Source organism: Balaenoptera musculus, chromosome 21 (genome assembly GCF_009873245.2).
Source record: "Balaenoptera musculus isolate JJ_BM4_2016_0621 chromosome 21, mBalMus1.pri.v3, whole genome shotgun sequence".
Classification (NCBI taxonomy): Eukaryota; Metazoa; Chordata; class Mammalia; order Artiodactyla; family Balaenopteridae; genus Balaenoptera; species Balaenoptera musculus.
This window is the reverse complement of record NC_045805.1, coordinates 5,356,277-5,370,675: the sequence shown is the minus strand read 5'-3', so window position 1 is coordinate 5,370,675 and position 14,399 is coordinate 5,356,277. Positions and strand designations below refer to the sequence as shown.

The following is a 14,399-nucleotide window of genomic DNA, read 5'->3' as shown; positions in this document are numbered from 1 at the left end:
TGTTTCTTGTTTCTTGAGGTAGGATTGTATTGCTATAAACTTCCCTCTTAGAACTGCTTTTGTTGCATCCCATAGGTTTTGGGTCATCGTGTTTTCATTGTCATTTGTTTACAGGAATTTTTTGATTTCCTCTTTGATTTCTTCAGTGATCTCTTGATTATTTAGTAGTGTATTGTGTAGCCTCCATGCATTTGTATTTTTTACAGATTTTTTCCTGTAATTGATATCTAGTCTCATAGCCTTGTGGTCAGAAAAGATACTTGATACGATTTCAATTTTCTTAAATTTACCAAGGCTTGATCTGTGCCCCAAGATATGATCTATCCTGGAGAATGTTCCATGACCACTTGAGAAGAAAGTGTATTCTGTTGTTTTTGGATGGAATGTCCTATAAATATCAATTAAGTCCATCTTGTTTAATGTATCATTTAAAGCTTGTGTTTCCTTATTTATTTTCATTTTGGATCATCTGTCCATTGGTGAAAGTGGGGTGTTAATGTCCCCGACTATGATTGTGTTACTGTCGATTTCCCCTTTTTTGGCTGTTAGCATTTGCCTTATTTATTGAGGTGCTCCTTTCTTGGGTGCCTAAATATTTACAATTGTTATATCTTCTTGGATTGATCCCTTGATCATTATGTAGTGTCCTTCTTTGTCTCTTGTAATAGTCTTTATTTTACAGTCTATTTTGTCTGATATGAGATTTGCTACTCCAGCTTTCTTCTGATTTGCATTTGCATGGAGTATCTTTTTCCATACCCTCACTTTCAGTCTGTATGTGTCCCTAGGTCTGAAGTGGGTCCCTTGTAGACAGCATATATATGGGTCTTGTTTTTGTATCCATTCAGCCAGTCTATGTCTTTTAGTTGGAGTATTTAATCCATTTACATCTAAGGTAGTTATCGATATGTATGTTCCTATTATTACCATTGTCTTAATTTTTTTGGTTTGTTATTGTAGGTCTTTTCCTTCTTTTGTGTTTCCTGCCTAGAGATGAAAGTTGAATCTTACTGATAACATTTAGGTTTTCTTGAGATTTGTAGTACATGGAGGATGGTCTATATTTTTTATTAACATTATAATAGATTCCTATTTTATCTTTTAATTTGCCTATTAGTATTTTAAATTTATATATGCCCACACTCTTTGGTCTGGTGATTTTTATAGTTTTATTTTAAAATTATTACCTCCCCTCCTCCAAGCCCTCATATTTGTACACTTTAACCTTTCACCCTTTTCAACAAACTATGCTTTGAATCGGCTTGATTGAGACTTCTGTTGATCATCTTTTAGAAAAGGTACTTGGGATTTCAATAGATCTCTATAAATTTATTTTCTTTTGAGGAAGGAAGGAGTAAAAAATTAAATTCAAATCTGCTAGAAACGTATGAGAATTCCCAACATAGCTATTTCTAAGTTATGGTATTTTTTTCTCCAACAGCTGTTTAATAGTTATGTCTAATCTTATAAGCACGTTATATATTAAGGACACAGTTTTGCCTGCTTTGTTCAGTTTCAAGCACAGGAATATTATGCATTTCTCAGTGACATTTTCCAGATCATGTTCCCTTTAACAGTGCAGTAAGAATTCTCTCATAGTTAATGTTTGAGGAGTGCTGATTTAAACTGAATTTCTAAGGTTTATGACTAAAGTGCATTTTATTAAAAATGAAGGAAATTCCTATCTAAATGATATGGGAAATGCTTAATCAAGTAGACATTTGAACACAAAATTTGTTTCCAGTGTAATGTCATTAATATTCAGATGCCTTTAAATTATTTCTTGTCATTTGTTTCCTTTTTCTTTCTGTCTGTATGTTTTACAAAAAGAACCCACTTTTTTTGTTAATTAAAAATGACCCTTTCTCAGAACATTTATCTTGATCTCTCAAAGCTAGCCTCCAGTAAACTCTTTTACATATTAAAGAGGAAAGGGTTGGAATTGATATATTTAAAGTACAAAGTTTCATGACCTAATGTGACAAAATGTATGACTGAATGTATTACAACATTGTTTTGTTATAATCACAAGTGGTGATAAATTCAGATTCTAAAATTTGATACTTGGCTGAATCCTGAGAGTCTCTTACATTTTGTATCTTGCTTGGAAAAATCATTTCTAGATTTGCCAGTTTTTTCCAGATTTCCTTCTAACAAATTAAGAATGCATGGAGATTCATGAAAGCAGCAGACAGTTGTTCAACACAAGCTCATTACAATACAAGGTATCTTGATGTTATCAACTATAGAGGCAGATCAATTTAAGACCCAAGTTGGAAGCAAAACCCAGTTTATATACACAGTTATTTCATTATTTTTACTTACAGCTCAGTTGCGCTATTTTTCAAAAACTCAGGTGGAGTTTCAGGTATAGCTTGAATGCTCTTGAATTATTTTCTCTGCAGTTCTCCTTTACTTGGCTCTCACACCAGCTCCCAACACTCTTCAAGTGCTCCATCTGCCTTGAAATAACTTTCTTTGGTGTCAAAAGTTTGGATTCATATTCAACTTTTTCTTGCCAATTAAAATTTGCAAGAGGGACTGCTATGGACTGAACTGTGTCCCCTCCAAATTCCTTGGTCAAAGCACCAATCCCCAGTGTTGTTGCATTAGGAAATAGGGCTATTAGGGAGGTATTCAAGGTTAAATGAGGTCATGAGGCTGGAGCTCTGATCTGATAGGGCTGGTGTCCTTTTAAGAAGAGGAGGAGACACCAGAGTCTGTTCCCTCCACGGGTGCCCAGAGGAAAGACCTCATGGGAACGCAGTGAGGACGCATGGTGGCTGTTTTAAGCCAAGAAGAGATTTCACTAGAAACTAGAAATCCTGATTTCAGGATCAAGGGGCCCTGCTGGCCCCTTGATACTGGACTTCCAGCCTACAGAACTGTGAGAAAGTAAATTTCTGTTGTTCAAGCCACCCAGTCTGTGGTATTCTGTTACGGCAGCTGACCAGATTAAGAGAGGGCAAAGCGCGTTTACAAAGGAGCTGAGTTCACACCAGCCTTCTGATGAAAATTACGCATGTCCAGGTGAGGGAGGCTCCTGTTTGTTTGCAGCTCAGAGTCCTTGGTAAGACAACTCTTCAGAAGCGAAGAGAGAATCAAGGCACATGGATCTGGTCCAAGAGTAACGCCTCGTGGCTCAAGGGAAGGGGCTGATTATAAATCCAACCCAGAGGACGCTGCAGCGCAGCTCATGCTGATTTAGGTTTGTGCTTCGGTCAAAGGCTGTCCAATAAGTGTACATCGTTAAAAACCTGAATTAAAGCCTACCTCGTTTTTCTAATAAATTCTCTGTTGTAAGCAGTATTCGGGCTGGGGCACTTTGCACGGGGGGTTAAGAACTCTTCACCTCTCCTGATAAGAGCACAGTGGCCTTGCTTGGTGTCAGCATATGTTGGTTCCCTGGTCAAGGAGAGGCTTTTCAGTGCTACAGGGTTTTGGCCAAAACTTCATGCGTAGCTGCTCAGCTGGGCGGCGATGGCTTTTGCAGAGAGCAAGAGGTTGTTAACGTAATTCAATAACGTAAATGTCCTATGTCAGAGCAGTAATTTAAAAAAAGAATTTGCAAGGACGTTTATTAAAATAAAATCCACCCCCCACCCCCCCAGTATCTTGGCATAAAACAGATAAAAGTAGGCCTGCTCTGTGGAATGAGGACTGGGGGTCTGGTGTCAGCCTGGAACTTTGTGGAACACACATTGATTGTCATTGCAGAAGTGAGACAAACATTACACTGACGATCACTTGCCCTGTGTTTTCATATGGACTCTGCTTCTCCACTGTCTGTCTCAGGAGAAACCTTTAACAGTTCTCACTCCTGAAAATGAAAGGTCGACTTTCAGAATTGCTAAAGACTTCTTCTAGATCTAACTCAAATTCCGGGAATTATCTCAGAGGCAGAGAAGAGACTGGATTGTTCAAGAGAACTCTGCAACCTCCAGGACCCCCTCAGCCTCTTGAAGCTCGAGGTCCCCCAGAGCACAGAGGATGTGGGTCCTTACCCGCACAATACAGATGAAGAATGACTTCTCTTTCCTGCCAACCCCGTCACTGCCCACCCACATGCGACAGGGGCAACAGAACTTGTCCTTTCCTCACACACAGCACAAACCTGTCATATAACTTGTGAGACAAAAAATCACAACAAAATTCTCATGTGATCTGATGTTACATGCAAAACCATCTGCTTTAAATCTGGAGATGAAGAGATGCTTTCTGTTTCCTCGTGATCTTCTCAAAAGCACCTCACCATGATATGAATGATGCTGAATGATGTGACTTTCAGTGTCCATGCCCACAAGTAGAGATGGAAGTTATTTCTTGCCAAATGTATTTCAAGTGTTTTACCTCAGACTTTTACCATTATTTTCAAACAACCATCATGGTATTCACCCCATTTACTTGGTAAATACCATAGTCCAATTCAAGAACTATTCAGCAGATTTCACTTCTGCCATGCTTGTTCATGAACTGCAGAGATTTCTCCTATGTGTTTTAAGAATTTGCCACTCCTTCTCCATCCCCTTCCTGAAAGGTCATTCAACGTCTTCATTCTTTTCTTAAAATTTGTGTGTGCCTGCTTTTTCTGTCCTATTTTCCTTTTCTGACCCTCCTCATTTTTTCCTGTCCCTCCTTCCTGTTTTCATCTTTGCTTCATCTCCTTCCTCCCTTCCTTTTTCCTCCCTCTTATTAGCAAATGCTAGTCTGTGACCCTCTCTCGATTCACTGTATGCTCCAGGAGGAACAGGAGCTTCACAAACGTCAAAATTAAGAGAGACTATCTTACAGTGGGCCAACAGTCCGTCAGTCCAAAGCCTGGGATAGAATCGGAGGAAGGTGGTGATGTTGGAAATAACCCGCCCGAGTCCTGTCTGATTCCTGCGTGCTGTCTCCTTCCTGTGATGCCATATCATTGAGAAACAATTGCCAAAAATATTGTGCAGTAGAAACAGCAGAGGATGGGAATGAGGAGAGAAATAATCAGGGGCTAAATCTCACTGTTTAAGCTGAGCAGGACATCGGGAGAACAAAGTAGTGCCTTGAAAAAAACTGTCATAGAAAGGAAATACGAAATATAAAGAATGGGGCGTGTTAGACCATACAGTTTTTTACACATTGGGAAGGCTGCTGTGAAATATTGATGGCAAGTGTCTCAAGATATGACTCTCAAACTGAAGACAATTTGTGTCTTTTGTAAACGGAATGAACAAGTCAGCTACATAGTTCCGCTACATGGTGGAGGTGTAATTATATTCTCAAAAAAAGAACTTCTACTGAATTTAAATATAAACATTTAAATATAAGGACAAATAATGTTTAAAAAGATTAAGAATATGTGCAACTGCTTTAAAATGATGAAAAAAAATCCCATGACATTAACAAAATACTACAAATATTGTTATGAAGTCATATACGGCAGTGTGTGGTGAATATAAATAAATTTTTTTCTTCTTTTAAAACTATAAATTTTATTTGTAAAATTAAGTATTTCTGATTGAGACAATTTCAAATTCTTTCTTATCCAGCTAGTCATTATTTGGTGGATTTGGGGGATTAACAGAGACACACTATGATACGTAAAATGGATAACCAACAAGGAGCTACTGTATAGCTCAGGGAACTATCCTCAATATTTTGTAATAATCTATAAGGGAAAATAATCTGAAAAAAATATATATATGTGTATAACTGAATCACTTTGCCATACACCTGAAACTAACAAAACATGGTGAATCAACTATACTTCAATGAAATTAAAAAAAAAAAGAATTATAAATAAATAAATTAATTAATTAAAAAAAAAACTAGCCTTCAGAGACTTAAAAAAAAGAAGTTGTCAATGGTGTCTCACAATCATTTCTATTAAAAGAGTTACGGTTGTCTCTGTTCAGTCCACGGGCAGCACTGAGTATTCTGACTTCTGTACTTACGAACACGTAGATGCCAGATCCTGACGGTACAGGCCCAGTTCCTAATCAAATCCTATTATCAGAATCCCAGATGGAAATAGTATCAGAAGTCAATTTCTGCTTCAACAGCCTTGCCTGGATGAAATACAGTACATGTGCCTCTGACTGAGGTTTGGAAGCAGTGCACAGGAAGTCTCAATTTTTGCTTTCCTGTGAAAGTTGCTTGGTTTTGTTTTTTTTGAGATACTTACTTTTCCAACAGTTGAAAGAAAATTTCCAACGTCTGCATGTGTGACCACCTTTGGTATGAAGAAATCAAGAAAAATGTTGCTTTGAGTTATCTAAATTAGTTAGAATTTGAGAATTAGAATTACAGTATGAGGGAGACAGATTTTTCATTTACAACTTCTTATATGAAACATTTTTAAAAGATTAATATTTCCTCTTAATGGGGTCACTAATCACAGGAATGGGGCGTCCCTGAAGTTCTTTAAAATGTTCTTATTTTTTTTTCCCCCACTCTGTATGTAGTTTAGTACAAAGTTTGTAACTTCAGAGTTGGACATCCTGCACAATTTAATTCAACTCCTTCCTTTCACAGATTAAGAAGTTGAGACTCAGTAGATTTTGGTGATTTGCTCAAGGACAAAGCAGAAAAGTCAGGATTAAAAACCTGGCTTTCAATTCCCAGTCCAGCTCCTTTTCTTACAGTATGCTTTTTTTTTTTTTTTAAAGCAATTAGTTGTTGGCTATGGAATGAAGATAAAAGAGCACGTGAAACTTTGGTTTAAATTTTTTTTTCAAACCATCAAACCCCATTTACACTTCCACAAGTTAACAGATAGCTATTCTCCACTTACAACAGAGGCAATATATTAAAAATTCAAACACGAACATATAAACCAGTACTTACTTTATAATGTACGTGTCACGGCATTCCTTAGACAGTTCTCTGGGTGGACTCTATGCTTCTTTAGGATACAATCATTGGATTTATTCAGAACTTTCTACAGTTCCTCTAGATAAAAAATCAGACACGTCAACACACTCTCTTCTACTGCAGCGGTGGGCAATACTATTTTTTATGTTATTCTCATTTTCAGTTCAAAAGGTAAAGTCCCTAAAAAGCATCCTTTGAAAAATCTGCTAATGGGAGCTCATATCTTGGGAAACGGTGTAGAAACGTAGACAAAGTGGAGCCACAGGACCTTGGTTCAGCTCTTTGCCACGGCACTTCCTGGGGAGGTTAATATAGAAACTTGACCACGTAAGGAGTTGCATAAACTTTGGCAAAATGCCCAAACAAGGGCTGCAATGTGATCTCTCTCACCTGTTGGGTCTGTTTCTGTCTCACGCTCATTGAATAAAATTCCCGCAGAGCAGGGTGCCCCTGGAGGAAGTCTGGACTGTGTGGAGGTAAGTGAGTGACCTTTATCCCTTCTCTTAAAGAAGTGTACCCGGGGGATGCCACTGGCGGTCACCCCTCAGACTTCTGCTTTGAGCAGTATGGGTACGGAGGACAAAATTTATTTTTAGAAATTCTAATAATGAATCTGTTTCACTCAAGCAGTTAGCAAATGTCAAAACCCCCTTCCAAAAAAGAAAGAAAGAAAAAAAGATACGGAAGCTAAATCTTATAACTGCTTACCAAAATATTTTGTTCCATGAGTCTTTTAAACAGAGTATATATACAGTGTTAGATTTCTAGACATAAAATTCTGTTTGTAAACTTTCCAAGATTTGGATATAGTAACTGTTGCTGCAAGCTTCCAGTGTTTTCTCATCTTTATCCTTGAGATTTGACCGATTGGTAGTTGGAGGCTTGCAGAGTTTATGAAAATGCTCACTGTCTATTTTAGCTACTTGCTGAATCCTATTTGCTAATATTTTAAATCACTGCTTAGCTTGATCTCTAGTCCCTTTCTTAACCAGTACCACAGAATCTCAATTATTATAATGTAGTGAAGTGAGATTTTTATGGTCCATATAAAGTTGTTTGCAAGAATCTCTGGCAAAGTATTGTCTTTGTTGATGTTACTTTTGCCTTTCATCAAAATTATTACATCTCCAGGGACAAATTAAATGTTATTTTTTCTGGCATGCCTCACACTTTATATTTTGGTCTAGTGATTTCTTTGGCTTACTCATATATTCTGAGAAACCAATTGTCAACACATAGTTTAGATTTTTTTAAGCTGATAACTTGTAACGGTCATTATATCAGATCCTAATATTCTCTACATGGCCTCAGGGGGCTCACTGGAAACTTAGAATAGATTTTTTCTAAATTATCTAAAAAAATTAATATATTTAAAATGTATCAAGACTAAAAATGATTGATGCTAGATCAACATAACAGCTTATATAATGTTTGTTTGCTTACATTCTTGGCTGCAATGTGAAAAAGTATTAAATTGAATCTCAGTTGAATTGTATAGCTGGTGACCATTTTATGCACCAGGGGATCGTGCCTCCCCAGCAGGTGGAAAGATATTGTTTATTATGATTCCATTCTTCCTTTTGTAATGACTCCTGAATTTGTTCTGTTGGGGAAATTTTGATAAAACTATAGCTGTTGTCAAATATACTTATCTTTTACTTTTGTTTCATTATTATTGTTGTCGCTGCTGCTGTTGTTTTTTGTGTTCATTTGTTTGTTTTTGCTGTTCTCAAGTTTGAAAATTACCCAGACCATAGCTGGTTCATAGATTGTACAATGCATATTTTCATATATTTTCTGCCTACAGGCTTCAGATTCATCTTTACTTAAAAAATACAAAGATGGTCCATAAATGTATAATGAGAGAATTTCAGAAGACTACTTCTTTTTCCCAGTACGTAAAAAAATCTGACTTTATGAACGACATGTTAAAGTTGTGCAGAGTACGTACCTGTAATTCAGTAAACCTTGCATGTAACATTGTTTTAAAAGTCAGTATTGAAAACAGTGTTTCAATATTTTTAGGGCATCAACCTTCTAATCAAATATTATAAAAAATAAATTATTTTGTAGCAAAACATAGATACTAATATTTTGTACTGTACTGAGTAGTCACCTATACCATTTAAAATGTTTTTGTTATATTAAATTTGCAAGTTTTAAAAGGCATTTTTACATAACTCTATAGATTCTTTTTTTTCCTTTCAGGACTACTTATTTTTATGTATTTGCTAGTAGCTATGTATTTTTATTTGCTAGTAGCCATGTCCTACGAGCAAATAATCAATTTTCTGCCAACAAGCCAACCACTTATGTGGTTGCATTTATGTAGGCAAAATATTTGTTCCCAGAAAAAAAAATTTTAGTGTGCCGCCTTTTTAAAAAAACGAAACAAGTGCTTTAATTGTGTGACTGAAAGGTTTCCTTTTTAGCACATATGAGCATTTAAATGTCATTTCCAATTTATTTTATATGTGTTGGATAGGAGCACTTCAGTTTATAAAAAGTATTTAGCTGGTCAGAAGAAATTAAAAATATGGAAAGATTCTTTTTAAGAGAAATATTTTAAAGCCACTTTAATATGTACAGAGCGCTATCATATCAGGTTAAGAGTCTGAATGCTCCAAGGGCACTGAATAACTTTCAATTGCATAACCATGCTAAGCAGACTCTCTTATAAGATGATATGTTTTCTATTGATTCATTTGGCTATAAATTCAAAAGTGTCATGTGCTAAAACATTTCTACTCATTAAATATATTAAGAGATGAATTTAAATAAAATTAATAGCAACCGCTGTCCCTCTGAAACTTTCTTTTACAGGATCATACAGCAATCAAAATCTGACATCCAATTAGAGAAAAAGGAAAAGGGCAGGGGGAGAGGACAGTTTTCATAATATCAAGTTTTGCTGATAGCGTAAGATGGTAATGGACTCAACTTACCAGCTTATAATACAATTTTCATTTTATTTTAAACATATTTTGCATGATATAAAAATATTGATCACAGTGAGCTTTACCAATTGTTATTGCTATAAAAATGAATGCAGAAACAATATTTTTAGTGGAAATAAATTATATAGTCATTATTCTTTTTTAAAATCACAAGAGAAAAACCTCAGCTGTTTGGTCATTGGCAGAAAACCAGTCTTTTAAGGAGGTCTTTTGCAGATGATCTCCAGTCCATTTCTGTAACATTATCCACATGGTTCAGGAAACTGACTTTTGTCTTTGTTACCAGGTCCCACAAAGTCTCTGTGTTCATGGTTCTAACATGGCAACACCGTTTTCCCATGACAGAAAAATGACGAACTAGAAAAGATACAATCTTAGTTCATATGTGGTCTTTTCCAATATGAAGGGACACAGCGACATACTTCTTCACTAAATGAAAGTCCCTGTTCACAATGCTTCACTCGATTTGTGCACGGTCGTCTGTAACAACTAGGGGAACAAAGAAGGACAGACTTTTGTTAAAGACCAAGGAGATGAATTTGTTATGCTACAAACGCACTTTTGTGTCTTTCTAAGTTTCAAACTAGAACAGAGTTACTCATTTTATCACAAAATTGTTCTCCAGTTTATAAATTGCTAAAGTTTGTGCCTGGAATTACCAAATATAAGAGGAATGGAAAAACCTAAAAAAAAAGGGCTTCCCTGGTGGCGCAGTGGTTGAGAATCCGCCTGCCAATGCAGGGGACACGGGTTCGAGCCCTGGTCTGGGAAGATCCCACATGCCGCGGAGCATCTAAGCCTGTGAGCCACAACTACGGAGCCTGTGCTCCGCAACAAGAGAGGTTGCGACAGTGAGAGGCCCGCGCACTGCCATGAAGAGTGGCCCCCGCTTGCCGCAACTAGAGAAAGCCCTCGCACAGAAACGAAGACCCAACACAGCCATAAATAAATAAATAAAGAATCCTGGTCAAAAAAGGTGAAAAAAAAAAAAAAAAGTCTTGCTTGCAGAAGTAACGAATGGAAGAATGAGGTGTTGTTAGCATTAGTTCTTTTGAAGTGCTCTGTGCTTCGTAGATGAAAGTAACATAAAACAGAAATTCTGAAAGTGAGTATTTAAGGTCTGCCGACTTAGCGTGATCACGTAAGCATGGCGGAATTCACAAGACTCTGGGACTCGTTTGGAACCCAGGCTTTGGAGCGATTAAGCCCAGCCATTCTGGCAGGACTGTGGTCCCCAGGGAGGGCCCCATCCTCACTCTTGGCTGGGCTGGCAGCTGTCAGCCTCCCTCCTCCACCCGGGCTGCATGTGAACACAGTGCGGTCTGGGGGGAGGGACTGGGAGAAGGGACGGTATTCACTGTGAGGGTCCCTTTCCTCCCACCCTAGATGTCCAGTTTCTAGTGGTGGCAAAAGGACAAACGACCCAGCAGCCAATACCATCAGTAGCCCTGTGGCGCCAGTGAATGGGAGCCATCTTTGAAGGATTTTCTGGAGGATGTGTATACGTAACATGGGGCAGTGGGGATGGATATAATGCAAGAAAAATGCAAGGTGACCTGGAGATCAAACATGCACCACAGAAAAACTACAGATGTGATCTTGAAACAGCATTTCTTTTGCTCCAGAAAAGAAAGCATATCTTGTTAGAATGTTATTTATTTTCAGTTCTAAATACAATTACATTATTATAAGGCCACTGGTATTCCTTTACTGAAGAGATACAATTCTCAGTGATCAGTGTAAGTTGCTGATTACGGCAGTGAACCACAGAATGCACACTCTGCCTGCCACAATTCTGGAATAAATAGGAAGAGAAAATGAGGATATATATTTTCAAAATATTAAACTATCTTTTTTTGCTTCAGTATATGCATAAAACCTGGAATTATACACTTAGAAAAATGACCATGGGGAGAGAGTCAGTAAATAGAAAGCCATTAAGAAACAATGTATGCGATGAGGAGAAATACAATGACAGAAATCTTTTCTACTAAGTTAATGTAAGAATTCTGTAGAAAAATATGGCTGGTTAGTTTTATGTAAACAAAAATTTCAGGTTTTTCAATGTATACTGGGTTCACTTGGATCCAATATGAAAAAATGGTTTCATGATCTTTAATAAGATTTAGTATCTATACTCTGCATTTTTGAAATATCCTTTTGGTGATTAGAGTAGGATATGAAAGTAAAATTGGAATATCATTGCCCAGACTATTCTAAAGAGGAAAAACAAGGATTCCTATCAGGTCTTCTGAAATGATAATGGAAGAAAAAAAATGTCATTAATGAGATACCTAGATTCATGGAAGTCTCCTCATGCAGTAGCTAACATGTTAGTGTGGACAAATCATCAGAAAGATTAACTGAAGTGGGAATACAAACTCTTGAGAATCAAAAAGAAGGACACTTTATTTACTGAAGATAAAGGTAATGATGAACATTCATGCAGATACTAAAGTGTAAATAAATGGAAGTATTCATGCAGATACTAAATTGTAAATAAATGTAAATAAATTGTAATTATTTACAATCATAAATAATTGTAAATAAATAAATGTAAATAAAGTTTTAAGTCGTGTGAATAATCATCTGTTGAGAGGGTGTTATCACCATCTGTAAAGAGTGGGTGGAAGAAGAGAACCCAGTGAGAACTCCAGTGATGGACAGCAAGTGGTCAGAAAACCTAAAGGACAACCAGGAAAGCACAATGTGGTCTCACTCAAAACAGAGGAGAGCCTAAAGAGAAACTACGGAAAGGACAGGTTTACAGAAAGACCAAAGGGTCCATCGGATTTGACAATGAAGGGTCTACTGAACTTGATCGTGGAATATTAGGGCATAAACCAGGTTCCAGTCGGTTGAATAAATGAGAGATGAAAGAGGTGAACAGATAAATGCCAAATGCCTGGTCTTGGTGCAACTCAGAAGACAAGGACAGGGCTTGGTTGCTACAGAATGCTCAAAATCGCAGTGAGATGCCAATAAAATAGAAAAAACTGAGGGGGACAAACACTAGAGTTGAGGACATTGAAGATATGGAAGGGAGAGGGCGTGAGTGGTGGAGCGAGATGCTGAGGGAGGGTGGGAGCAAACGTCAAAAGCACAGGTCTGGCTTGTCCTCAGATCAAAGAGGAAGAGCTTCAGGGGTTAACGATGAAAGTGTTTGAGTCCAAGAGACTCACTTTTTTCTGGTGAAGAAGGGAGCAGAATCAGGTTTAAGGAATGTCTTGAGTAACCTCTAACAACGTATGAATTTATTTCTCTGATTCCATTAAACATTATACTTCGCTTAACTATTTTCATTTTTAGATACAATTCCACAGTAAACGGTATCATCCTATCCTTTGTAAAGCTTGCACATGTTCTGCACTTAGAACAGCTGTACAGAATTACATCTGATGGCATCATCATTTTGTTGGGGGCAGGTGTGCACTACCTGGATGTATTTTGAAAATGCTCTGCAAGTGACTGTCCTATGCATCTGTTCTCTAACTCATGTGGAGAGCTACTACCTTAGTCTCTGGGACAAGGATTTAGTGCATCTGAGCTTGGATCTGGTTTTGGTTCCCAGGACTCCCATCTTACTTTTTTGGGAGCAAAGTCTCACAAAAATTTAGCATTGGTTACAAAATATCAGAATTCATCTTCCAGAACTTAACTAGTTCCATTCTAACAAAGAACCAATATTTTGGTTGGGAAAACTGCTTTGCGTTGAGAAAACTATTTCCAGTAAGAGAAATGAATACAGTTTATGAAGATTCCTTACCTGCATGTTTGATGCTGAAACTTCTTTCCTTTTAAGAAGCATTTCTGTGGAGTTTCTGTACATTCACAGGCACATTTTCCAGGGTTTAGGGGTTGATTTCTTGGGCAGGTTCTTTTACATACGCACTGGCATGTGTTTTCGTCAAATTCTCTGTTGGCCGCACACGAGCTGGGGAAGAGTTTGTTTTTACAGACACACTGGCATGAGTTTCTGTCCAGTTCCTTGTGGGGTCCACAGCTGGAAGGCCAAAGCCCCCCTCTGCAGACGCACTGACAGGTCTCTTCATCCAGCTCCTTGTTGGGCCCACAGATGTCATGGAATCCGTCTGCAGAGTCTAGACAAACACAGTCAGGACATCTTTACTATCCCTTACTTGGTTCTGGGTGTGGTGGGAAACAATAAAAAGCCTTTAAAAGTGTTTTCATTTCCATGTTGTTCATTAAAGAGTTGTGCACACACACAGGTAGGTTCCGTTACAAAGAAGTTCAAAATAATACCAATACGAAGCAGAAAGTGTCCTATTTTGTAGTGAGTGATTTCAAAGCATGAAAATGAATATTGTACATGTGATTTTAATATTACAATATTTGTTAATCAAAATAGAGACATTTAGTCTTTAATACAGCATTCGGCTTACCATCTCCAACATTAGAGGAAAAAATAAAATCTTGCTGAGCCAGGCATCTGCAGATGTGATTATTCCATATGTAATCTGTGGGGCACGTCTTGTTTGCAGCCTGGCATCTGTGGGAGAGATGGGTTAAGCAAGAGAATAATTGTTACATGGAAGGGATCATCTCTTTTCTTACCTATGTGTTACAAAA

General features: G+C 37.4%; 1 protein-coding gene across 1 annotated transcript in view; it reads right to left on the bottom strand.

Moving 5' to 3' along the window:
- Window positions 1-9,801: 9,801 nt before the first annotated feature.
- VEGFC (vascular endothelial growth factor C) overlaps window positions 9,802-14,399 on the bottom strand; it is a 98,202-nt gene continuing 93,604 nt past the window's right edge. Inside the window, exons 5-7 of the mRNA XM_036838813.1 lie at window positions 14,213-14,319; window positions 13,576-13,909; window positions 9,802-10,298 (exon numbers count right to left, since the gene is read on the bottom strand). Coding sequence (XP_036694708.1) covers window positions 10,184-10,298; window positions 13,576-13,909; window positions 14,213-14,319 — 556 coding nt within the window. The 3' untranslated portion in view covers window positions 9,802-10,183. The remainder of the gene's footprint in view (window positions 10,299-13,575; window positions 13,910-14,212; window positions 14,320-14,399) is intronic.